This window comes from Caretta caretta, chromosome 3, assembly GCF_965140235.1.
Source record: "Caretta caretta isolate rCarCar2 chromosome 3, rCarCar1.hap1, whole genome shotgun sequence".
Lineage (NCBI taxonomy): Eukaryota > Metazoa > Chordata > Testudines > Cheloniidae > Caretta > Caretta caretta.
In genome coordinates, this window is record NC_134208.1 from 116,297,055 (window position 1) to 116,321,142 (window position 24,088).

The 24,088-nt window shown below is 41.1% G+C and overlaps 1 protein-coding gene and 1 long non-coding RNA gene across 14 annotated transcripts in view; one reads left to right on the forward strand and one right to left on the reverse strand.

Annotated features, from left to right (window-relative positions):
• Window positions 1-23,752, forward strand: part of LOC142071583 (uncharacterized) — a 34,880-nt gene extending 11,128 nt beyond the window's left edge. Inside the window, exon 3 of the long non-coding RNA XR_012667700.1 lies at window positions 23,569-23,752. This is a non-coding gene — a long non-coding RNA (uncharacterized LOC142071583). The remainder of the gene's footprint in view (window positions 1-23,568) is intronic.
• Window positions 1-24,088, reverse strand: part of SYNE1 (spectrin repeat containing nuclear envelope protein 1) — a 499,708-nt gene that overhangs the window by 67,624 nt on the left and 407,996 nt on the right. For all 13 annotated transcript variants that reach the window (XM_075126812.1, XM_075126813.1, XM_075126818.1 and 10 more), the window contains 8 exons: window positions 21,498-21,653; window positions 19,871-20,041; window positions 14,011-14,144; window positions 13,638-13,842; window positions 10,084-10,266; window positions 8,279-8,425; window positions 6,704-6,858; window positions 1,022-1,169 (listed from right to left, as the gene is read on the reverse strand). In XM_075126812.1, coding sequence (XP_074982913.1) covers window positions 1,022-1,169; window positions 6,704-6,858; window positions 8,279-8,425; window positions 10,084-10,266; window positions 13,638-13,842; window positions 14,011-14,144; window positions 19,871-20,041; window positions 21,498-21,653 — 1,299 coding nt within the window. The remainder of the gene's footprint in view (window positions 1-1,021; window positions 1,170-6,703; window positions 6,859-8,278; window positions 8,426-10,083; window positions 10,267-13,637; window positions 13,843-14,010; window positions 14,145-19,870; window positions 20,042-21,497; window positions 21,654-24,088) is intronic.

A 24,088-nucleotide genomic window follows, 5' to 3' on the forward strand; every position in this document is an offset into this window, starting at 1 on the left:
AGATTTACACCAGCTGAGCATATGGTCCATTGTGTGATTATTTTAAAATATATTTTTCAGGACTCAAGGAGAAAAAAAACAATGCTCAAGTGATTTAGGAGCCAAAATCCCATTTTCAAAAGTGACTTAGGCACTTACAAGCCCTAAGTCTTAATCAAAGTCAATAGGATTTGGGCCCCTAAATACCTAAGTTACTATTGAAAATTTGTTTAGGCTCCTAAGTCACTCAGTTCCAGATTTTAAAAGGTATTTAAGTGCCCACTTCTCATGGGAGTTAGGTGCCTAAATATCTTCAAAAATCTGGGCCTTAGATCCTTTTGAATTTTTTTACCCAATATATCTTACAACTTTTCAGTAGAGAAGAATGGTGCTTTCTGATATCTTTGCAGAATTTTTCTGACAGTATTGTTGGGGATGTATAGGAATCTGAGGTAGAGAATGTTTTATGTTAAAACACATATACGCACACACGCACACTGTTTCTATGTTTAATCCACATAAAAAACTAGTATCAATTTTGTTACAGGTATGTATGTGGAATAGAAAGGACTTTATCACCTAATCATCTTGTTATTGCCAAAACAGGGCTGTGGGCCTGAGAATTTCAGAAAGGCAACTAAGAAACTAGTAGTTAATACATTTACAGAAGTTCGCATCATCTCAGTCTCAGCCCAGGAAGCTAATTGGGTAGGACAGGGGGATGAGGATGGAACAGGGGAGCAATGGGAGCTAAGAGCGTGGTGGGAGATTAAAGGACTGGGAACTGATGCAGCAAACACTGCAGATGAGGATAATGGGATGTCAAATGGAAGACACAACCCTGTGAAATTACAGGATGATTGAAAACTTGATTTTTATACACAGAAAATATATATGGGCCACAGATTGCACATCACTGGTCTATATTTTTATATATTCACATGATTAAATTATTAAGGTACAATATTCTCAGTGAGGATATAACAGAGGTAGCTTATTTCAGGATACAGTCTCTCCATGAAGTCTGTTTGTTATAACTTGCCTCGTGTGCCCTCTGTTGCTCCAACAAACTCTGGTAGTTTCCTGAAATCTCTGCAGCCAGTTTCTGCTCAGTCTGAACCAGAAATTCCATCCAACTCTCACATTTCTCCAGAAAAGTCTGGTGTTGCAGCAAGAAAGACTGCAGCTTACTAAAAGGATGAAAGGTCAATTCATTAATGCCTCCAACTCACACAAAATAAAATGACAATGGTTTTCCAGGGAGCCATTACAATTCTGGCTGCAATAGCTTTTCCATCACAAACCTACACACTGCCTTATCCTAGGAGGCTGTTTGATCCTCCCACCCTTTTCGCCCATTTGTTTAGTCTACATGTAAACAAAAACAGTATCATTTAAAACGTCAACTTGTGTTCATAAACAAATAATCACCATAACTTTTCTTTTGGTAGAATTCCCTTTGCCTCTTAGCTCAATATATAGAGGCCCAAGCTCATTATAACTTTATAACAATGCCTGAAGTCATGTCTACACTTAAAAGGGTTTGCCAGTAGAGATCTACCAGCAGAGCTATACCTCCCCAGTGGAGACACAGCTCACACGGTAAAAAAAGTTCTTCTGATGATATAACTTAAACCAAGTCCCTGAATGGAATACCAAAATAGGATAACTGCATCTGTACTAACTGGGCTTTTTGCCAGGAGAATTGGGTCTACACTAGGGCTTTTGCCAGCATACCTATATTGTTTAGGGGTGTGATTTTTCACTCTCCTAATCTATACAACTGCTGACAAAACTTTTGAGTGTAGACGAAACCCTAGTTGTGATCCCAAAGGAGAGTAGCATCAGTTAATACAATATTGGTAACATAAAAAGGCCTGAGCTACATTTAAGTTTTACTGGCACAGCCACATTGATTGGGGATGTGATTTTTTTTTAAGCAACATAAATATACTGGCAAAAGCCGGGGTGTAAATGCAGTGATGCTGGAACAACTGTACTTATATCAGCATAGTTTATGCTGGTTTCAGAGAAAAGTATAAGAACTTTTATACTGATATAACTACATCCACACAAGAAACTTTTGCCAATATAGCTATACACAGGAAGACATGGGCTTTAGGAAGCCTGCTCCTAAGTGACCAGAGGAGCTAGCAAACAGGAGTGGCTATTGGGGGAGTTTTGCAAGGGAGTTTAAGATACATGTAACATTCCTTAAACTTCTTTAAACTTAAGCCACAAAAAAAACCCTGATAAAAACAAAACCTCAACAAAGGAACTAACTTCAGGAGTAAAGAGAGAATGCAGGCAGCGGTCCAGCAACAGAGTAGAGGCTATCTAGTTTATTGCACTCAATGCATCATTTATGATTACCTGCCCTATGGGTGGGTGGCATATGTGGGCATTGGGTGCAAATAGCTCCTAGTCCTCAGAGACCGTGTACGGGCTTTGGAGACCAGAGGGCTGAGCTGGAGGAGACATTGGTACATAGATGAGACTTTCTGGGACACAGTAGAATGGTCCCACCCCATGTCTGACAGCTTCTGTGCTGTTGAGGATGAAAGTCTCAGGGAAGAAGAACAACCAACTGGAGCAGAGGGAAATGATCCCATAGTTGGGACCCTCCTTCCAGATGATGTTACGGTATCCTCTCACACTGAGGATACCTCTCTGGGGGAAGGAACTCCAGTTATTAGGAAGAGACAGGTATTAGTAATGGGCGATTCAATCATTAGAAACATAGATAGCTGGGTTTGCGATGACTTGAGACATCTAGATAGATTTAAGTGTAGTGCTGGGGAGGAGCTGGTGGTCATGATACATGTAGATAAGAATGACATAGGGAAGGATAGGAGAGAGGTCCTGGAGGCAAAATGTAGGCTGCTAGGTAACAGATTGAAGTCCAGAACCTCCATGGTAGCATTCCCTGAAATACTTCCAGTTCCACGTGTAGGCAGAACTGCAGGGTCTCAATGCGTGGATGAGATGATGATGTAGGGAGGAAGGGTTTAGATGTATTAGGAACTGGAGAAACTTTTGGGAAATGGGGAGCCTATACAGGAAGGATGGGCTCCACCTAAACCAAAATGGAACCAGATTGCTGGTACTTAAAATTAAAAAGGCTGTATAGGAGATTTTAAACTAAGGGCTGGGGGAAAGCTGAAAGGTGTGGAGGAGCATGTGATTCGGACAGAGACATCCCTTAGGGGAGGATCTACTAATGGAGATTCTCTAGGGCCTAGTAAGGAGGAGAGGATGGAAGATGATAAAATACAGGTAGGATCTGAATAGAAATAGTCAAATGAAAAAAAGTCCCATTCCATTACATTATGTAAGAGCAGACAACTAAAAAGTGACAAGTTTTTGAAGTACTTATATATAAATATTCTATAAGTCTAAATAATAAGATGGGTGAACTAGAGTGCCTCGTATTAAATGAGGATATTGATATAATAGGCAACACAGAAACTTGGTGGAATGAGGATAATCAGTAGGACACAGTAATACCAGGGTACAAAATATATCGGAAGGACAGAACAGGTAGTGCTGGTGGGAGAGTGGCACTATATGTGAAAGAAAGCATAGAATGAAATGAAGTAAAAATCTTAAATGAACCAAACTGTACCACAGAATCTCTACGGATAGTAATTCCATGCTCGAATAATATAGCAGTAGGGACATACTACCGACCGCCTGACCAGGATGGTGATAGTGACTGTGAAATGCTCAGGGAGATTAGAGAAGCTATTAAAATAAAAAACTCAATAATAATGGGGGATTTCAACTGTCCCCATATTGACTGGGTACATGTCACCTCAGGACGGGATGCAGAGATAAAGTTTCTTGACACCTTAAATGACTGCTTCTTGGAGCAGCTAGTCCTGGAACCCACAAGAGGAGAGGCAATTCTTGATTTAGTCCTAAGTGGGAGCACAGGGTCAGGTCCAAGAGGTGAATATAGCTGGACCCTTTGGTAATAGTGACCAAAATATAGTTAAATTTAACATCCCTGTGGTGGGGAAAACACCACAGCGGCCCAACACTGTAGCATTTAATTTCAGAAATGGGAACTACACAAAAATGAAGTTAATTAAACTAAAATTAAAAGGTACAGCTCCAAAAGTAAAAACCCTGCAAGCTGCATGGAAACTTTTTAAAGACACCATAATAGAGGCTCAACTTAAATGTATACCCCAAATTAAAAAACATAGAAGAGAACCAAAAAAGAGCCACCATGGTTAACAACAAAGTAAAAGAAGCAGTGAGAGGCAAAAAGGCATCCTTTAAAAAGTGGAAGTTAAATCCTAGTGAGGAAAATAGAAAGGAGCATAAACTCTGGCAAATGAAGTGTATAAATATAATTAGGAAAGCCAAAAAGGAATTTGAAGAACAGCTAGCCAAAGACTCAAAAAGTAATAGTAAATTTTTTTAAAGTACATCAGAAGCAGGAAGCCTGCTAAACAACCATTGGGGCAACTGGACGATTGAGATGCTAAAGGAGTACTCAAGGATGATAAGAAAAGGAGTACTTGTGGTACCTTAGAGACTAACCAATTTATTTGAGCATAAGCTTTCGTGAGCTACAGCTCACTTCATCGGAAGCTTATGCTCAAATAAATTGGTTACTCTCTAAGGTGCCACAAGTACTTCTTTTCTTTTTGCGAATACAGACTAACACGGCTGTTACTCTGAAGGATGATAAAGCCATTGTGGAGAAATTAAATGAATTCTTTGCATCGGTCTTCATGGTTGAGAATGTGAGGGAGATTCCCAAACCCGAGCCATTCTTTTTAGGTGACAAATCTGAGGAACTGTCCCAGATTGAGGTGTCATTAGAGGAGGTTTTGGAACAAACTGATAAACTAAACAGTAATAAGTCACCAGTACCAGACGGTATTCATCCAAGAGTTCTGAAGGAACTCAAATGTGAAATTGCAGAACTACTAACTGTAGTCTGTAACCTATCATCTAAATCTGCTTCTGTACCAAATGACTGGAGGATAGCTAATGTGATGCCAATTTTTAAAGAGGAATCCAGAGGTGACCCTAGCATTTACAGGCCAGTAAGCCTGACTTCAGTACTAGGCAAACTGGTTGAAACTATAGTAAAGAACAAAATTGTCAGACACATTGATTAACATAATTTGTTGGGGAATAGTCAACATGGTTTTTGTAAAGGGAAATCATGCCTCAGCAATCTACTAGAATTCTTTGAGGGGGTCAACAAGCACATGGACAAAGGGGATCCAGTGGATATTGTGTATTTAGATTTTCAGAAAGCCTTTAACAAGTCCCTCATCAAAGGCTATTAAACAAAGTAAGCTGTCATAGGCTAAGAGGGAAGGTCCTCTCATGGACTGGTAACTGGTTACAAGATAGGAAACAAGGGGTAGGAATAAATGGTCAGTTTTCAGAATGGAGAGAGGTAAATAGTGGTGTCCCCCAGGGATCAGTCCTATTCAACATATTCATAAATTATCTGGAAAAAGGAGTAAACAGTGAGGTGGCAAAATTTGCAGATGATACAAAACTACTCAAGATAGTTAAGTCCCAGGCAGACTGCGAAGAGCTACAAAAGGATCTCTCAAAACTGGCTGACAGGGCAACAAAATGGAAGATGAAATTCAATGTTGATAAATGCAAAGTAATGTACATTGGAAAACATAATCCTGACTACATAACATAAAATGACAGGGTCTAAATTAGCTGTTACCACTCAAAAGAGAGATCCTGGAGTAATTGTGGATGGTTCTCTGAAAACATCCAGTCAATGTGCAGTGGCAGTCAAAAACAAACAGAATGTTGGCAATCATTAAGAAAAGGATAGATAATAAGACAGAAAATATCATATTGCCTGTATGTAAATCCATGGTCCACCCACATCTTGAATATTGCATGCAGATGTGGTTGCCCCATCTCAAAAAAGAGCAACAAAAATTATTAGGGGTATGGACAAACAGAAAAGGAGTACTTGTGGCACCTTAGAGACTAACCAATTTATTTGAGCATAAGCTTTCATGAGCAACAGCTCACTTCATCGGATGCATTGAGCGTCTGCCATATGAGGAGATATTAATAACACTGGGACTTTTCATCTTGGAAAAGAGGTGACTAAGGGGGGATATGATAGAGGTCTATAAAATCATGATTGATGTGGAGAAAGTAAATAGGGAAGTGTTATTTATTCCTTCATATAATACAAGAACTAGGGTCATGAAATGAAACTAATAGGCAGCAGGTTTAAAAACAAACAAAAGGAAGTATTTTTTCACACAATGCACAGTCAACCCTGTGGAATTCCTTGCCAAAGGATGTTGTGAAGGCCAAGACTATAACAGGGTTCAAAAAAGAACTAGATAAATTCATGGAGGATAGATCCATCAATGGCTATTAGCCAGGATGGGCAGGGATGGTGTCCCTAGTCTCTGTTTGCCAGAAGCTGGGAATGAGCAACAGGGGATGGATCACTTGATGATTACCTGTTCCGTTCATTCTCTCTTGGGCACCTGGCATTGGCCACTGTCCGAAGACAGGATACTGGGCTAGATGGACCTCTGGTCTGATCCAGTATGGTCGTTCTTATGTTCTTACTGGTTTTGCTACACCAGCAAAATTCACATAGTGCAGGCAAAGCCAAAGTTTCACATGCCATGCATTAAACTGCCTTTTACAGCTCAGAATGACTAGCACAGAGTAATATACATGTCCTTTTAGCTGACCCAACCTGAATCTTTCTGTCGTCTGAGATGAGATCATGCACCACCGCCTGTTCAGATTCTGCATCCGTTTGATTTCTTTATCATTCAGGGGTAGCCTGTAACCCAGCTCGTTCAGACGGTCCAAGTCTGGCGCCATGCTACTGAACTTTAACATCTGGCTCTGGAACAAGTGACAAAGAATATATGTAGCTATAGATAGAGAAATTCAGTAATTATCTTATTGAAATCTGAAAATTATGGGAAAGCTCCCAGTTGACAAATTTGGGATGGCTTGGATTGCCACCTTGTGGTAAGTGTTCTCCATTGTCAGGCAAGACACCTTTTCATGATCCTAGATCCTTGCAAAAGTAGGCATCTCTTCAAAGATAGTGCACTTAGCCTGTGAGAAGAAATGTCTTCTGCTGATCAGTACACCCAGCAATTAAGACATAGTGGAGAGAGGTTCTGTAGCTATTTCTGGTGGAAGGATAACAGCAGGGCTAAAATGGAGGAAATACTGGGTTTGCAGGGGAGGAGGAATGTCATCAACTTTCTTTCAGGGATTTGTCCCTCACAGAAGTAAAAAGACATGAACAAGTGACCATATATATATATAAGTATAATACACATACACATTCACTTTAATTATTAAGATATTCAAAAATGAGTATATGAGAGAAATAACTTAATTCAGGGTATAGAAAATACCACTCCATAAAGTTCATTTGACTTAACTTGCCACTTGTGCAGATGTTAAGATAAATTTTAAAATGTGTAATACTTTCTAGAGTTGGTAACAGACCAAAAATCTGGATGTGCACACTCCTAAACTCGGGGAAGTTTGGATCTGGTCCTGAATTTCCAACAGAGTATTCTGGGAATCCTCTGTATAGTAAGCAGATTATCTATTAAGTTTCAAAGTGTGGTCATTCTCATGGGATCAGACCTCTGCACCATATTCAGGGATCATTGATGCATCTTGCATCTCTGTTGAAATGTTATATTTAGGCATTTATTTTCTTTCCTGATAGTATCCAGATATGAGAGGAGATGAGATACAGCACATAATATCCAGTTAACTGTCCAAACGTTTGAAGGTTCAGTTTAGGGAAGCAGCCAAAGGTCTGGCTGTCCAAATCAATCTTATATGAACCTCTTGTATCTACAAAGCTTATGTGAACAGTCTTCCTGCTTCCAGGTAGGCCAGAAATAAAAGAATTTATTTTGTGGTACTTTATCTTTTCTACTTTCTGTGCCAGGCTCAGGAATTACAGAGGTTCAGGAATATGAAGAGAACAGAGACGAACGAAAATGCACAAACTTTTCTAAACTTCTAAAACTGTTCAAGTTTGGAATGATGTTTTGGTACTTATTTTATTCCAACCAGTTTGCCCATCCAAATCCTTCTTACACTGAGGCACAAGGCAGGCAGTTAAGGATAGAATGCCAGAATTAACTTTTGGTTTTCTGTCTTTAGCGTGTGTATGTAAGGTCTTTAATGATAAGTGAATGCATATGTGGATTTTGTGCATATGCTATACTATACATGGATCACGCTGACCTCACAATTTCATGTCATACTGTTTATATTTGCCACTCACTTTGAGTTCTTCCATCCTATTCTGGATTGTAGAGAGGTCGGAAGAATGACTGGGGTCTTGTCCTTTCAACATTTCTTCAGCTTCTGTTATCCAGGCCTCCAGGCCTTCTAGGCTCTTAACAAATGTCTCATAGTCTAGCACTCCAGTCTTAGGCACAAAAGAAAGTCCACAATTTAAAAGCTTAACATGAGGTCACATAATATTCATGTTCTTGCTCTGCTCCTCACTGCCCTTTCAGTCATTCTGATGCTCCAACTCCTATAACAGCAATTCTCACTGGTAGCAATGTGACTGCTTCTCCATAGTAGAACCAATATTTTTTGATTACAGAGGCAGTGGTACTGCCTCCATAGTAAAGGCTGTATTTGTTTTGAAAGTGAGGTTATAATTCTTTTGCTAGGCATGAAAACAAGAGTTGATTGTAATTTACACCATTTAGTCTTTAAAGCACCAATTCAGCAAAGTACTTAGCACAGGCTTAACTTCAAGCACATGCACAATGAAGTCAATGGGATGAATAGAGGGCAACAGTAAACCTTTACTTTTCAAGAAAGTTGCAAGTAAATCAGTTCTGTTAGGAGTTCAAAGGAATTAACAGTGATGTTTTTCAAAAAATTAGGGCTGGTTTCTAAAGCTTTGGAGATCCTTTACCATATAAATAGCTTTGTTGTAACATTTGAAACTCTGCATAAATGTAATTCTAAATAAAATCTCACACACATAGTAATTTAAAAAGAAAAATTCAACCCCAAAAATTCTTAGCTTTATCTTAATTTTAAGGTTTCAGGACTGAATGCTAAAACTGGAATGTTATTATTTTTAAAATAGTTAAGGTGTCTTGAGATAATTAAACTTCTCCCTTTATAAAACTGAATTGTCTGCTTAAGTAATACCGTTAATAAAAATCAATAGTAGTCACAGTTAAATTCTAGATTGCTATAAAAGCCCCTTTCTTTTTACTCTCTTATAAAATGGCATGCATGCTTGTTATTTTGTAGGTTTAACAAACCAAACTGGCAGTCTTATGAGCACTTTCTACAGCGCACAGCCACCTGGATCTAAGCTACTTCCCTGTACTTTTCCCATGCGTGTGTACTTGTGCTGCACCGCTGTTGTGCTTTAAATCAGCAGAACTGGACATTTCCCATGCCATTGGCAACTGATCTACGATCACAGTTTCTTTACTGACTCCTGTACATATTTAACGTGGGATTTTCAAAAGCATTCAGCATTGGCCCTTTCCCACTGAAGTAAATGGTAACACTCTCACTGACTTCAGTGGGAGAAGAGCTAGATTAACGATGAATGCTTTGAAAAATCCAACCCTGGTTTCTCTACATGTTTACTGACTGTGAGGGACTCCTTGATATTTCCTAGCCCCTTATAGCTAAGTAGCAGCTGTGGATCAGGAGGATTAGCTCTATACAGTGACTGACTGTCATGTCCACAGTTACTACGGGGTTTCTAGCTTCCCATGATAAATTTCTGCCCCTCTTGCAAGGTTTGTTGTCCCTTTTTCAGCACTGGGATTCACCTTCCTAGTTTCCTACTATAGTTTGGGCATGCTAGTTGAATTCTCCCACATTTAGTTGTGTACTACACATACTACATGACAGGTATCAGAGGAACAGCCGTACTCCTTTTCTTTTTGCACATACTACATGGATCTCTAGGGAATACACATGTGCAGATAATGCACCTTTCATGGGGTGTAATTTTCTGTGCAACTTTTGCTAGCTTAGTGTACACTTTTTCAGGTAGAATGGAATGATCAGGCGCAATGAATATAAGCAAGCTTTTCATACCTGAAGTATAGTCTTTTGCCTGATGAGAGCCTGCTCTAAGGATGACAAGTTTTGGCTCAGGGAGAGTTGATCAGACTGAATAGCTGCTGCTGCAGACGTCTCCACTTGTTGCTTAAGCTGCTCTCCAAGTTCATGGAGAACAAACAGGGAATCCTGCACTGTCCCCAGGCATTTCAATAGATCCTGTAGTGAATAAAAACTTAAAAATCATTCTGCTTCAAAACAATCTCAGCTGAGCTCTTGGGGTTCTCAAAATTTGCCATGTAACTCATGAAAAAAAGGATTACATTTAAACATAGATACTATTACATTCCACAAGAAAAGCCTTTAGTAACTCTTGATTGACCTCTGTAGCATGGAAAAGAACATATGTTTCAGTACATATATTCAAAGGATTGGAAAAGGAGTGACCGATGAGCTATTTACATGCAAATTTTGAGCACTGATCAGAAACACATGTGGAAAGCATCCATGTGCATCAGTTGATATGTCATTTCTAGCAGCAAAAATACCTCACCTTGGATCAGTATGTTCAGCTTTGACTGGAAACACCCTCTCTTTAACTTAACTAATCTAGCAGGAAGATTTTTTAAATCCATTTTTTTTATGCTTAGTCTTCATGGCAAAAGCATGCCAAATGAGCACAGGAGGAAACAATCCTACTTTGGCATTTCTGGTTGTGAACCCAAGTGCCTGCAAAACCCACGAATGCAATTTTAGGTAGCAATTGATAGCTTACACTAAACAGAATGAAAATGGCGAGGACCTATGTCACAGGGTGGCTTGTCTAGCTCTCTGTGCCAGAATAAGTGAACATAAGAGCAGCCATAGTGGGTCACACCAAAGGTCCATCTAGCTCAATAGCCTGTCTTCCGACAGCGGTCAATGTCAGATGCTCCCCAGGGAATGAACAGAACAGGTAATCATCAAGTGATCCATCCCCTGTCGCTCATTCCCAGCTTCTGGCAAACAAAGTCTAGGGACACCGTCCCTGCCAATCCTGACTAATAGCCATTGATGGACCTATCCTCCATGATTTTATCTCGTTCTTTTTTGAACCCTGTTATAGTCTTGGCCTTCACATCCTCTGGCAAAGAGTTCCACAGGTTGACTATGTGTTGTGTGAAAAAATACTTCCTTTTGTTTGTTTAAAACCTGTTGCCTATTAATTTCATTTGGTGACCCCAAGTTTTTGTATTATGAGAAGGAGTAAATAGCACTTCCTTATATACTTTCTCCATACCAGTCATGATTTTACAGACCTCAATCATATCCCCCCTTAGTCGTCTCTTTTCCAAGCTGAAAAGTCCTAGTCTTATTAATCTCTCCTCATACAGAGGCCATTCCGTATCCCTAATCATTTTTGTTGCCCTTTTCTGAACCTTTTCCAATTCCAATATATCTTTTTTCAGATGGGGCAACCACATCTGCATGCAGTATTCAAATGTGAGCGTACCATGGATTTATATAGAGGCAGTATGATATTTTCAGTCTTATCATCTATCCCTTTCTTAATGATTCCCAACATTCTGTTCACTTTTTTGACTGCTGCTGCACATTGAGTGGATGTTTTCAGAGAACAATCCACAATGACTCCAAGATCTCTTTCTTGAGTGGTAACAGCTAATATAGACCACATCATTTTGTATGTATAGTTGGGGTTATGTTTTCCAATGTGCATTACTTTGCATTTATCAACGTTGAATTTCATCTTACATTTTGTTGCCCAGTCAGCCAGCTTTGTGAGATCCTTTTGTAGTTCTTCTGCCTGGGACTTAACTATCTTGAGTAGTTTTGTATCGTCTGCAAATTTTGCCAACTCAATGTTTACCTCTTTTTCCAGATCATTACGAATAGGACTGGGCCCAGTACAGGTCCCTGGGGAACACCATTTACCTCTTTCCATTCTTAAAATGACCATTTATTCCTATCCATTGTTTCCTATCTTTTAACCAGTTACCAATCCATGAGAGGACCTTCACTTTTATCCCATGACTGCTTACTTTGCTTAACAGCCTTTGGTGAGGGACCTTGTCAAAAGCTTTCTGAAAATCTAAAGCTAGCAGTTTGGCCAATTAAGAGGGCCAATCAGTACCTGGGGCTATAAAGAATGGGAAGAATCAGAGAGGTTCCCTCAGAAAGTGAGTGAGGGTTGTCTTAGAGCTGGGTCATTCAGGAAAAGGGCAGGTGAGACCTACCAGATACAAGGTGGATGGCACAAGGTCCCAGAAGGAAGCTGTGGGAGGTTCCTGGGGAAAGCTGAAGGCAGGATAGCAGAAGAGGGATTTGCTGGGTGGCATCCCCAAGCCAGAGAGCTGATGGCAGGAGATCAGTGGAGGGGCTTACTTGCTGACAACTCCACACTAGAGAGGTGGGTCCAGGGAAGGATACTCCCCTGGTGAGGATGATCTCCCAGCAGAACAGCTGTGGTGTTTCCTGCTGGGAAGAGCAGGGTTGCACTCTAGTTGATAAGGCTGGGGTGGCTGTCCTGGCGGAGGAGCCTACATGTGGCAAACGGCACCAGACTGTGGTAAGGAAGGACTGCCCAAGGAGAGGGCGGGAGGGGGGTGCCTGCTGGGAAGAGCAGGGCTTTAAAGACTCTATCCAGCAGATGTGGGAGATGGACTATGTTTGGGACTTCTGTTGCAGATTCAGTGAGCTATGTTTTGGTAATAACCAGGTCTAAGAAGGGATATTATTAAAGCTGGAGAGCCTGAAGTGGAGTGACTGAGGTCTCTGAAAGAGTGAACTGAAGCTGACATGCCTGTTGTGCCGGTACCTGATGCTGGAGGGTGCTCCAGGAAACCTCTGTGATAACCTGCCTATCAAAGGCAGTGGTATAATGGGCTATCGTAACTCATAAGACATTTGTCCAAGTCTAGGAGGTAAATTGTACCTTTGCCATGAGATGTGGGTAAACTGGTGAAAGGGCAGAATCTTGAGATTTCAACAGAGTGCATGGTGTCCTTTCACAGTGAAAGAGAGGTGGGAAAAGATTTTGAACTTATCTCTTCTGTTCTGCCTGATGTATTTTCCAGTCTAGAGTATGTAGGCAAAATCATAGCAGCTGACCTTGCAATCCTCTCTCACGTGAGCACTCCCACTGAAATCAATGGGAATATTTGCCCAAGTAACTGTGACTTGGATAAGGAAAGACCAAAGGATTGGACCCAAAGATAGGTGCACACAGTAATTCAATTCATCTGTCTTTAGCATGGGCCTAGACCATACACAAAAATGTCTGAACTAACATTTAGGATGAGGAATGAAGTTTGTGTGAGAAAATCCGAGGAACCCAGGAGGACTCAGTACCCTGAATTCCTGATTCAGGAAGGTGAAAGCCCCTTTGACCTTGTCCCATGGTAGAATCTGGGAAGGAAAGGCAAAGCCCACAGTTTAATGCCTGAAGGATTGTTTAGTGAAGAGAAAATATCTCCCCTACATAAAAATCTCAAACTATTTTGATTAGCCGGGATAAACAGTTTAGTATAGGAAATCCTGTTGTGATATTAGCCCATGCGATTGTGATAAAGCAGTGAGTTTACTGAACGTACATTGCAATCCTGAATCCAAGTAGTGACTTCTTCATCAGCTATGTCCTTGTTAGTGGCTGTCTTCAACAGCTCATTGGTTTGGTCCTCATGCTGCTGGACTGAGGAGGAGCACTGGCTGTAACAGTCTTTGTACTTCTGCCAGAGCTGAAGCAGGGCCTTACTGGAGTGTAGCTGCTCTGCAATCTCTTCCAGAAGGTTATTCCACCTGGCAGATATATCAAATGGATATGTCAAAGCATGTGAATTAATAGAGCTATACAGAAGAAGGCCTAAAGTAGCAATTATATACTGTTCATAGACAAAGAATTACACCTCTGTTTGCTCTGACAAGTAGACAATTTAACAAAGTTCAACACAAAAGCAGGCTTTGTACCTCACATTGACTTCTTTCAGAGTGTCGGAAAGTGTTTCAGTGACTGGTGGGTGACACTCTTTCAATAACTGGTTGGTCACTGAACCAAACTTCCGTAAGCTGTTCTCTTGTTTCTCCAACTCATCCTGCAGGCTCTGTAGAGAGAGAAAAAAGAAAAAAAACATTGAGATCTACTCCATCCTGTAGAATATAAATTATTTTAATCTCACCATAAAAGTGCATTGAGTCATATGGCTTCATGAAATCAAGTTACATTTCTTATTTTTATCCCTACAGTAATTCAAATCATACTTAAATATATGTTTAAAGAAACATTATTGAGTTAAACTTGGCTCAAAATCTATGTTTTATAAAAGTTACATTTTTACCAAATCCATATACCTAAATGTAAAAACCTTTCAACAAAACAAGTTGGTTTTAAACAAATATTCACATGCAGTGCTTGCAACCAAAAGACTGCACTATATGCTAGTGTATCAGAAATAAAAAGCAAAACTGACTGGAGGCTAACTATTGAAGAAACAATATTAAAATTGACTAGCCTATTTTCCACAGTCCAAGTGAGAGGAATGCACAAAAGCAAACTAACAGCACAAGTAGGGAAAAGTAAACCTTATTTTTAAAATTCTTTCGCTTATTAATCTAGGATGTTCTTAGCAACACAAGGAAGTATGTTTTCAAAAGTATTGTTAACCTATTTATTTACATTGAGCAGAAGTTTAAACAAGTGCGGAATTCAAATAATAGATTCATAGAATCATAGAATATCAGGGTTGGAAGGGACCCCAGAAGGTCATCTAGTCCAACCCCCTGCTCAAAGCAGGACCAATTCCCAGTTAAATCATCCCAGCCAGGGCTTTGTCAAGCCTGACCTTAAAAACCTCTAAGGAAGGAGATTCTACCACCTCCCTAGGTAACGCATTCCAGTGTTTCACCACCCTACTAGTGAAAAAGTTTTTCCTAATATCCAATCTAAACCTCCCCCACTGCAACTTGAGACCATTACTCCTCGTTCTGTCATCTGCTACCATTGAGAACAGTCTAGAGCCATCCTCTTTGGAACCCCCTTTCAGGTAGTTGAAAGCAGCTATCAAATCCCCCCTCATTCTTCTCTTCTGCAGGCTAAACAATCCCAGCTCCCTCAGCCTCTCCTCATAACTCATGTGTTCCAGACCCCTAATCATTTTTGTTGCCCTTCGCTGGACTCTCTCCAATTTATCCACATCCTTCTTGAAGTGTGGGGCCCAAAACTGGACACAGTACTCCAGATGAGGCCTCACCAATGTCGAAATCATTGCCAGGGGATCTCAAACTTTTTAAACAATGTGACCATGAGATGCTCTCTTTGTTGAGAGACTTCCCAACCCATCCTTTGACTCACGAACAGCTACAATAATTGCTTAAGGCTAGATCATGAGTTAACAATCTACCCTCAGCAATGGATAGTGCAGCCTGGGAAGGAACTTGTGACTAAGAGGAGATCTACAGGAACATTTAGAGCAATCTGGGGTGTAAGTCTATCCCACACCAGTATTCCACAGATTAACTCTTCACATGGACCCCGCTGACACACACTAACAGTCCATTTGTGTGCTTTGATCTACCCTGCTTTGAAATGGGAGTAGATGAAAGTGCACTAAGGAACTGTTAGTGCATGGCAGCAGGGTCCACATGGAGAGTTAGTCTGCAACAGGCTAGTGAAGGATAGATTCACACCCCACCTTGCTGCAAACTAAATGTTCACGTTGACAAGTCTTAAGGGTCTGTCTACCCTGCAATCACAGCTGTGACTGCAGCACATGTAGGCATAATTGAGCTAACTTTGTTCTAGCTAGCTTGCTAAAAACAGCAGTTAAGTTGTGGCAACACAGGAAGTGGCACTGGGTAGCCACCTGAGTATGTACCAGGGTACTGGTTGGACTCGTACTTGGGTCAGCTAGCCCATGTCACCACCCATGTTGCCATTTTTAGCACACTAGCTTGATCAAATCTATCTTGGCTATGCCTACATGTGCTGCAATCACACCTCCCGATAGCATAGCCTCAGATCCTCTCCCAGTCTCCCTGCTGCTTCAAGGAGGGTGTAAACTGGACTGGGTCTGTCTGCTGCTGGCTGTGTGGTGTGGAGGCGGGGTGGAGGTACAAGGGAGCTCTGCCCAGCCACTTCTTCCTGCCCACCCAAATAGGGAGAGGAGGATTGCAGTGCTTCCGCTGAGCCTATTTCCCTTCCAGTGCTGTGAGTGGCAGTACAGGCTGTCCCCTCAAAGTAGTAAGGTGGCACCTTGGGCCCACAAGCTGGGTCACAATCTGTCCCCAAAGAAAAAAAAATCAAAAGTATTTATTGTTTTACTTGCTGCCTTTTATGAAACGTAATATCTGGGAACAAGGAAAAGAGGCAGCACCATTTGTCAGCTAGTGCTCTGTGGACCTCAGTTTGGGGGAATTGCAAATTTACACATATGCCATTTTCACCTTCACTTATATCCTTGAAACTTCACTGACACATGTATATACATCTACCTAGACTGCCAATCTTTGCAACGCTGTCAGCTTAAATTTGCCCCCAATTAACTATTAATAAAACACATTTTTAAATAAGTCATAAGACATAGGAAATGTTTCCACAATTATTTTTAATTCCAAACCCAACTGTTTTAAAACAAACATACTTCTGTGCTGGTAGTGTTTTCAATGATCATGTTTTTATTATGAGCTCATGATAGTTGATGTTTTTCATAAATCCTCTGCTCCTGGAGTCATCTGAGTATGTGAGAATCTCAGCTTCTGTTTTCTAAAAAGTGTAAGTTTCTAGCCCTCATGATTAAAAAGGAAAATTTGAAAATGTGACCCGAGTGTTCCCTAAAGACTCAGAAACCTGAAGGCAAATATAAAGGAGACTTTTTTTAAACCCTCATGATTTTTAAGCTAGTCTCATGGTTTTGAAAGTTTGGGGTTGGCAATACTGTGTTTGAAACCCATACACTGCACCACTGAAACCTGAAAGAGAAAAAAAAAAACACTTGCCTTTCTGTAACTTGTTCTTTGAGATGTGCTGCACATGTCAATTCCACTGTAGGTGTGTACATGCCCCATGCACAGTTGTCAGAGAACTTTTTCCCTCAGCAGTACCTGTCGAGGTAGCTCGAGCACCCTCAGTTGTCACATGCCACTGCACATTGGTGTAAGAGAGTGGAGCTGCCCTGACTTCTCTCAGTTCCTTTGTACCAGACAGACTCCAACAGAGAGGGGAAGGAGGGCAAGTCATGGAATGGACATGTACACCACATCTCAAAGAAGAACAGTTACAGAAAGGTACGTAACCTTCTTTTTGCCTTCAAGTGCTTACAAATGTCCATTTCACTGTAGGTGACTCACAAGCAGACAGACATGGAGGTGGGCTCAGAGTCTACCTAAACAGTGACTGTATGACAACCTGTCTGAAATAGACATCGTCCTTAGACTGAAATGGCAAAATGAGAAGCAAAAGTGTAGGTTGATGACCAAGTCACTACTTTAAAAATTTCTATGATCAACACTTATGCCAAGAAAGCTGCCAAAGTTACCTATGCTCTAGGCAACCTCATACCTCTTAGAGGGGATGCAAGACCTCCTCTCAGCTCACTTTGCTGTAGGGAGTAAGGAGGACGTTGTTTGCCACAGCACCTTCACAGGATCCACAGCAGCTTCATTAATTGGCATGGCCACCCTGGTAAGGGCCACCAATACCAGAACGTCCACCAATTTGAGGGAGCTTTCACATACCTCCTCTGCTTGAATGTTAAGAACAGAGGCCACCCTTCCTTCTCAATAGACCTTGATGAGGCCTCAGGTCCTCTTGTGGTGTTGAATATCTTGCTACCAACAGCATCATCTGGCGATTATCAAGAGGACACCACAGAATTCTGAGGTGGTGGCTGCTCCATGACTTGCGGTGGGGACGCCACCCAAATGACTTCTGGCTGCTCAGTCCTGGAGAATAATGCTCTTGGTGCCGATGCTCCCAGAGCAGTCTCAATGACAAAGAACAAGAGAGCTGCAGGGAGGTCCTCGCAGAAGGAGGGATGCCCCAGGATGCCCACAACTGTCATTGATATGGGCCTGGGACCCAACCTTGACTGGGTTTTTGCTCCTGAGGAGGAGGAGGAGGAGGAGGCCAGTGCTGTGACTATTGTGTGACCCAAGGTCCCAAATCTCTGATGGAGGGTATGCCCCCTGTTTCTGACAGGACACAGACAAATGCACCTCTGAGTCTGAAGAGGAAGAATCAGACATCCAACCTACGGGGAGAAGAACGAGTTGGGACTGGGAATAGGTAGCCTGGGGATGGTGGTACCAGGGATATCGTTGGAAGCTTGTCCTTCGACGGCACTGCCCTTTGTGGAAGCTTGGGACGTAGCAGTATGGTGAGTTCCTGACACAGAGAGGTAGGTGCTCCAGGCATCGGTACTAACAGCAAACTTTCTTGCACTGCTGGGGATACCGGTACTGAGAAGCTAAGCATGTCCTGTGGTTGCATACGTCTTCGGGGTGGTTGGGAGCAGCAATAAGTGATGGCTCTCCCACAGAGATCTTTCAGGGATGTTCTTGATGGACGTGGCACAGGCTCTGGAGGTGGCGATCCGTTTTTTTTTAGCTGTAGAGTGCTCCAGTGAGAGACTCTCCCCTGAATGTCTCTTAGAGTCTCTTTCTCTACGAGGCTTTGGCACCAACATGCCTGAGCAAGGTACTGAGCCTGAGGAGGGTCTAAGCCTTTTCTTTGGTATCGTGAATGGGACTGAGGAGCTGCTGACACCTCTGGTCTGCTCCAAACCTAGGCCAATGTACTTGGGGTGCTCTTCATGTGAGAAGAGTCTGATGGGGGATGAAGTGCTGCCTCCATGAGCAAATATTTGAGCCTTGCCACTTTAGCTTTCTTTAAGTGGGGCTTAAATTCCTTAGAAACGTGACAATTGTCACTTATGTGGGATTCTCCCAAATATTTCACACAGGCCGGGGGTGAGTTACTGACCAGCATAGACTAAGCACAAGCGCGGCAGGACTTAAAACCTGGTGAGTGCAGCACCGTTTCGGTACTGATCTCGGTACTGCCAGATGAAAACTAGTCCAAAAAGACCTAAGACAAAAGAATCTATCACTAAAACTAGCTAAAACTAACTTAAACTTAACTAACTAACTACTTCCTAACAATAACAGAGTACAAATACAAAGGAAGGAGAAAGCTTATGACAACAAGTCTGATATGGTTCCAACAACTGCCACTGGTGGTAAGAAGGGACTGAGGAGGGTTGGGGGCGGCTCTGCCCTCTTATACTAGCAAGCAGTAGCCTATGGAGACAGAGTCGCTCAAGCCGCCCTGATGGGTACTGCTAAGGGAAAGAGTTCTCCGACAACTGAGCAGAAGGTGCGCACTCACCAACAGTGAAATGGACATGTGCAAGCACTTGAAGAACTTATGATAAACAAATGAAACTGACTTTACTTTAATTGTTCAGGGATGGAGAAATGCAGAAGTGATCAGAGCACGAATAAAGACAAGTAAATTGGATTTTAAAAATTCTATTAATATTCATATATTTCTAACAACTAGAGATGGTTAGAAAATTTAGAGAAAAAACAATATTTTGATTAAAAAAGCAATTTCACAAAAAGTTACTTTTAAAAATAAATTCAGGACCAGCTCTTCTAGAAACGTGTCTAAGGACATTTGTTAACATCGAAGGTTTTGGCTTGGCAGCACATCTAAGATTCCATATTTGAAGGGCCAGATTCTGCAGTCAGCTATGTCAGTGCAGCACTGAGGGCAGAATTTATCTCCAAATCTTTTCTTAAGATGTCAGGAGGCTCAGTTCTTATTCGTCACCTGAAGGTTATCGACTTGGACTTTCACTGCTTCCAATGAACCTGTGAGGAGATGAAAGCGGGACAAAGAATATCTAGCTTCCATCAGGTAACTATTCAGTTCTTCATAAGCCACTTTGTGAATGCTCCACTGATCAAGCACAGACTGCAACAATATCTTCAGCTGGCCGACCTGGGAGAAAGAAAACAAACCATCAATATGAAATGTGTGAGACGCATTTGCTATTTGCTTAAATTATTTCCCTTCATTTGATCTTGAATTTAAAAAAGGGTAAGCGCTCCAGGCTCAGCGCTATTTGTTCTACAGTCAGGCTTAACAAGAAATGTGCTTGATCACATAACAATTCTGGCCAAGATTTTCAGATGCGATTAGTGATTTTGGGTGTCTCAGTCTTTGGTTATACAACATATGACACCTTAAAGGGGATCTGATGTTCAGTACTTAGCCCTTAATCCACATGGTTTGTCATTAATGATAGCACACACAATGACTATGAGAAAAACTATTTTTCACAGGTGTTGATCAGGCTTTTTCATGGGCCAGTACACAGCAGGGTGAGGTACAGAACATCTCTGAAGCTCCTGCCTTGTTCCCTAGAATCTCAGCTTCCTTTTTTTTTTTAAAAAAAGCAAGTTTCTAGTTGTTATGGGTGAGAAAAAATATCTGAGATACATGAACTGAGTGTAAGCATTGCAGCGTTGTCTGCAGAAAGCCTGGAACAGTATATCCGAGAGTTGTGAACTGCCCCCTGAATCCTAGTGAGGCAGTAACTCAGAAGCCTACTGACGATAGAGAATGATGCTGACATTTGAATTATTCTTCATTAAAAGAAAGGGACCGATCTGCACAAGTTACTGTAAATGGTGTCTCGTTTGGTGCCAAAAGTGATTTGCGTTTGGAAAGTTCTGCCACTCCTCCCCCTGCCAATCAAGAAGCAGTTTAGCCCAAGGAGCAGAACCAACAGCAGAGTCATGCTCCAGGCAGGGGGAGTCCAATTAAAGGAGCCCAGTGGAGCTCCAAGAGCAGCATTTTTTAATTTTGATCCTTTGCACAATTTAATGGGAGCAGCGTCTGATTTTGGAAACTCCTATGGGTGGAGATTACTTTTGTGGGTGGAGCTTGGAAGCAGCGGTGCTGGAACAATTTGTAGAGTGGGGATGATGAACCAAGCTGCAAACCCTGTATGTGATGGAAGCCACTTCAAGCCAGCTTCCCCCAGCACTCCTAGTTCCAGCACCCCTGCCGTTTCCCCCCTAATTCGACCTGTGGCTGTAGGTTTATTTATAGGCTCGGGGGCAGTACTGCATACACTGTACTTGTAATGTGTGTATTTAAAAGGTGGCCCTTGTAATTAATAGAGAACATTTCATGTGAAATCTGAAAGCACTGTGAAAACTTTGATAAATAAGAATTCAGTACCCCTGTGAAATAGGAATTTTCATACCCATTTTACATGTGTAATCACATGAAGGTGGGTACAGACTCACTGCCCAGTCTCCTGGAATATCTACTCCCCGCCCTCCCACTCAGAAGAAATCCACCTGTTGCTTTCTGGTAAGGGCTATCTGCACTCATAGGGATACCAGGCACAGTCTGCCTCATGATTAACAGAACCACGTTCTCTCACCATGTGGTCCAAATTGGCCCAGGAATGGTTAAGTTCTTGCAGGGTACTCATGACAACAGTAGAGACTTCTTCCTTCTTATTCCGGATCAAGGAAAGGCCACTCTGTTCTATTTTCTCGACTTCTTTTTCCTTTGCTTTAATCAACTCGTCCAACTCCTGAAAGAAACAAGCATTCATGTATTGGGTTTAGATCAATAATGCTTCCAGGTACAAAAACACTCTGCAAACCCCCAACTTCTGCAATGATAAGAATGGGAAGAGCACAGTGGTATGCTTATTATTCCTTTAACAATAAAAAACCATCAACAATTTCTATGGCATATTTTCTATTTCCCATATTTACTTTAAAGAAAAAAACAATGTTAATGCTGAGTGTCCATGATTCTATTTACATTACTACAATGCAGAATATCTTGCTCTCATATAGGGTCCAAAATCATTTTAAAAAATAGCTTGAACTACATGGATCTACAGGAAACTGCTCCATTCAGTAGCAAAAGAGAAGCATTTCCTTGTTTCTTAGTTCATTCATTTCACATACCTTTCAACAGATCATTGGCATCTGGATTTAGTAATCCCAACATGGAGCCATTATTAAGAAATGGAGCACAGCAGCTCTGCTGCATGAGTTGCTCTGCTTGCAGAGACCACGCGCTTCTCAACTTCTCCAAGGCTTCAGCAGTTTTGGAGTGGAGTGACAAACTTGGAGGGTGGAAGAACCCAGAAAGGAAATGCTCTCCATGGCATGCTCCCTTGGCTATCTGGTGCACTTCTAAGTGGAAATCCCTAACATCTTGGTGGAGCAGTAATTACTCATCTATACCTATCCTGTTTGGAGGTAGTGTAAAGGGATCCATGCTGCCAGGTCATGGCCTGGGATCTGCAGGTCTGCCATCTGGGCTGCACATTGATCCTGAGGTATCTGAGTCCGCACTCCCCACCTCCTCTATACCCCCAAAGCTACTCCTTTCTGAGACACGAATCAGACAAAAACTGTAGATACTCATTAATATTCATCAGTTAGCAAGTGAGTATTAAGGACCAAACCCTACCCAAGTTACATCCTTGAAAAGCCATATCAATAGGATTACATAGGCAGAATTTGGGCCTCGATCTATAACACACACAGACATAAGCACATTCTAAGTTTTACAAGTATGATGAATTTCAGTCTATTGTTTATTCTTATTCATTTCATGTATTCTGTTCCACGTTTCTATTATTTTTAACTTTGTTATAATCCTTTCCGTTTCTCTAATGCTCTTTACTTTGAGCTCATGGTATCAGTTTTAGCAACTAAAATGTAGAAACTAGCTGATAGTCAAAGCATTTGGCATATTTTTCTTTGCTGAATTTCAGTATTTCTACGTATTTCACCCTCATTCTCAGGGACAATGGCATATAAATTGGGATGGACCCAAACCAGAACATTTATCATACTCTCACTGCTCCTTAGTTTTGGTGGTTTAGATAAAATAGGGCTTGCTTCCAAACCAAGTTCGCGTTTTGGAATCAATGAGGTTTCAGAAAATAAAAACCTGGACTCCTTGGTCCATCTCCAGAGCATAAGCTTGGAATAATACTTGCATCGTTTTCATAACATCTGACACCAAAACAGTCAATTGTTCACTTTTTAGTGGTGCCAATTAAATCTGACATTTTGAACCAATCTAATTGAGTTTAATGTTAAAATGTATTATTTAAGTCTGTATGTGGTTGTTCCAAAAAAAAAAAAAAAAAAAAAAAAAAGGTGGATGTGATTTAAACTGGCAAAGCATCAAACGCCAGAAATACACAGAGAGCCAGAAATATTTACAGAGGAAACTGAGATGTCTATCCTTTCAATCTGATAACTCAGTTAAAGAGTCATTTATGTTTCTGATCTATGATGAAAAAAAATAAAGGCTGCCCTTAACTATTTAAGTGATACTGGATCAGTCTCAGTACCTGTTAATACATAAACTGTAGCTTTTGTGTTAGCTTATCGAATACCTGACAATGTCTGACACCCTAGTGAAGTTATTTTTTAAACAATTTGTTTTTCTAATGATCAAAGTCTTGTCATTCACAGAGCTGTGAATTTGCTGACGTCCCTGACCCAAAGGAACCACAAGTTTAATAAATCGGATCAAGCTTTGGACCTCTGCCAAGCAGAGTCTGCCAACTATGTCAAGTTGTGCTAATTATTAATGGTGGCTTCATTGTATGGGTTATTTGCTTTATTGTACTGAAATAATAAAGTCATTTGTACTGAAGCCACAAGATGGATTCAATTTGAAGTTCACAGGAGAGAACTTGAAAATGGTAACTTCTGACACTGCCAAACTTACCAGTCCTCTGCATTCACAGAAACACAGATGGAGTTACTAAATTCGTGAATGCTGGCAATATTTTATTGGACTTTCGAGGATCTCAGTTTTCCTGTGAAAAAAAATTTCTAGCCCTTCTGATTATGAAGATTTACCTGGTGACTTAATTAATATAGGGTCATAATTACTGTGTTGATGGAAAGCTTGGAGAGAAAGAAATGAACAGCACCAATAGATGAAAATTCCCCTATTCCTCTTACCAGGACCGTAACACTGAGCATT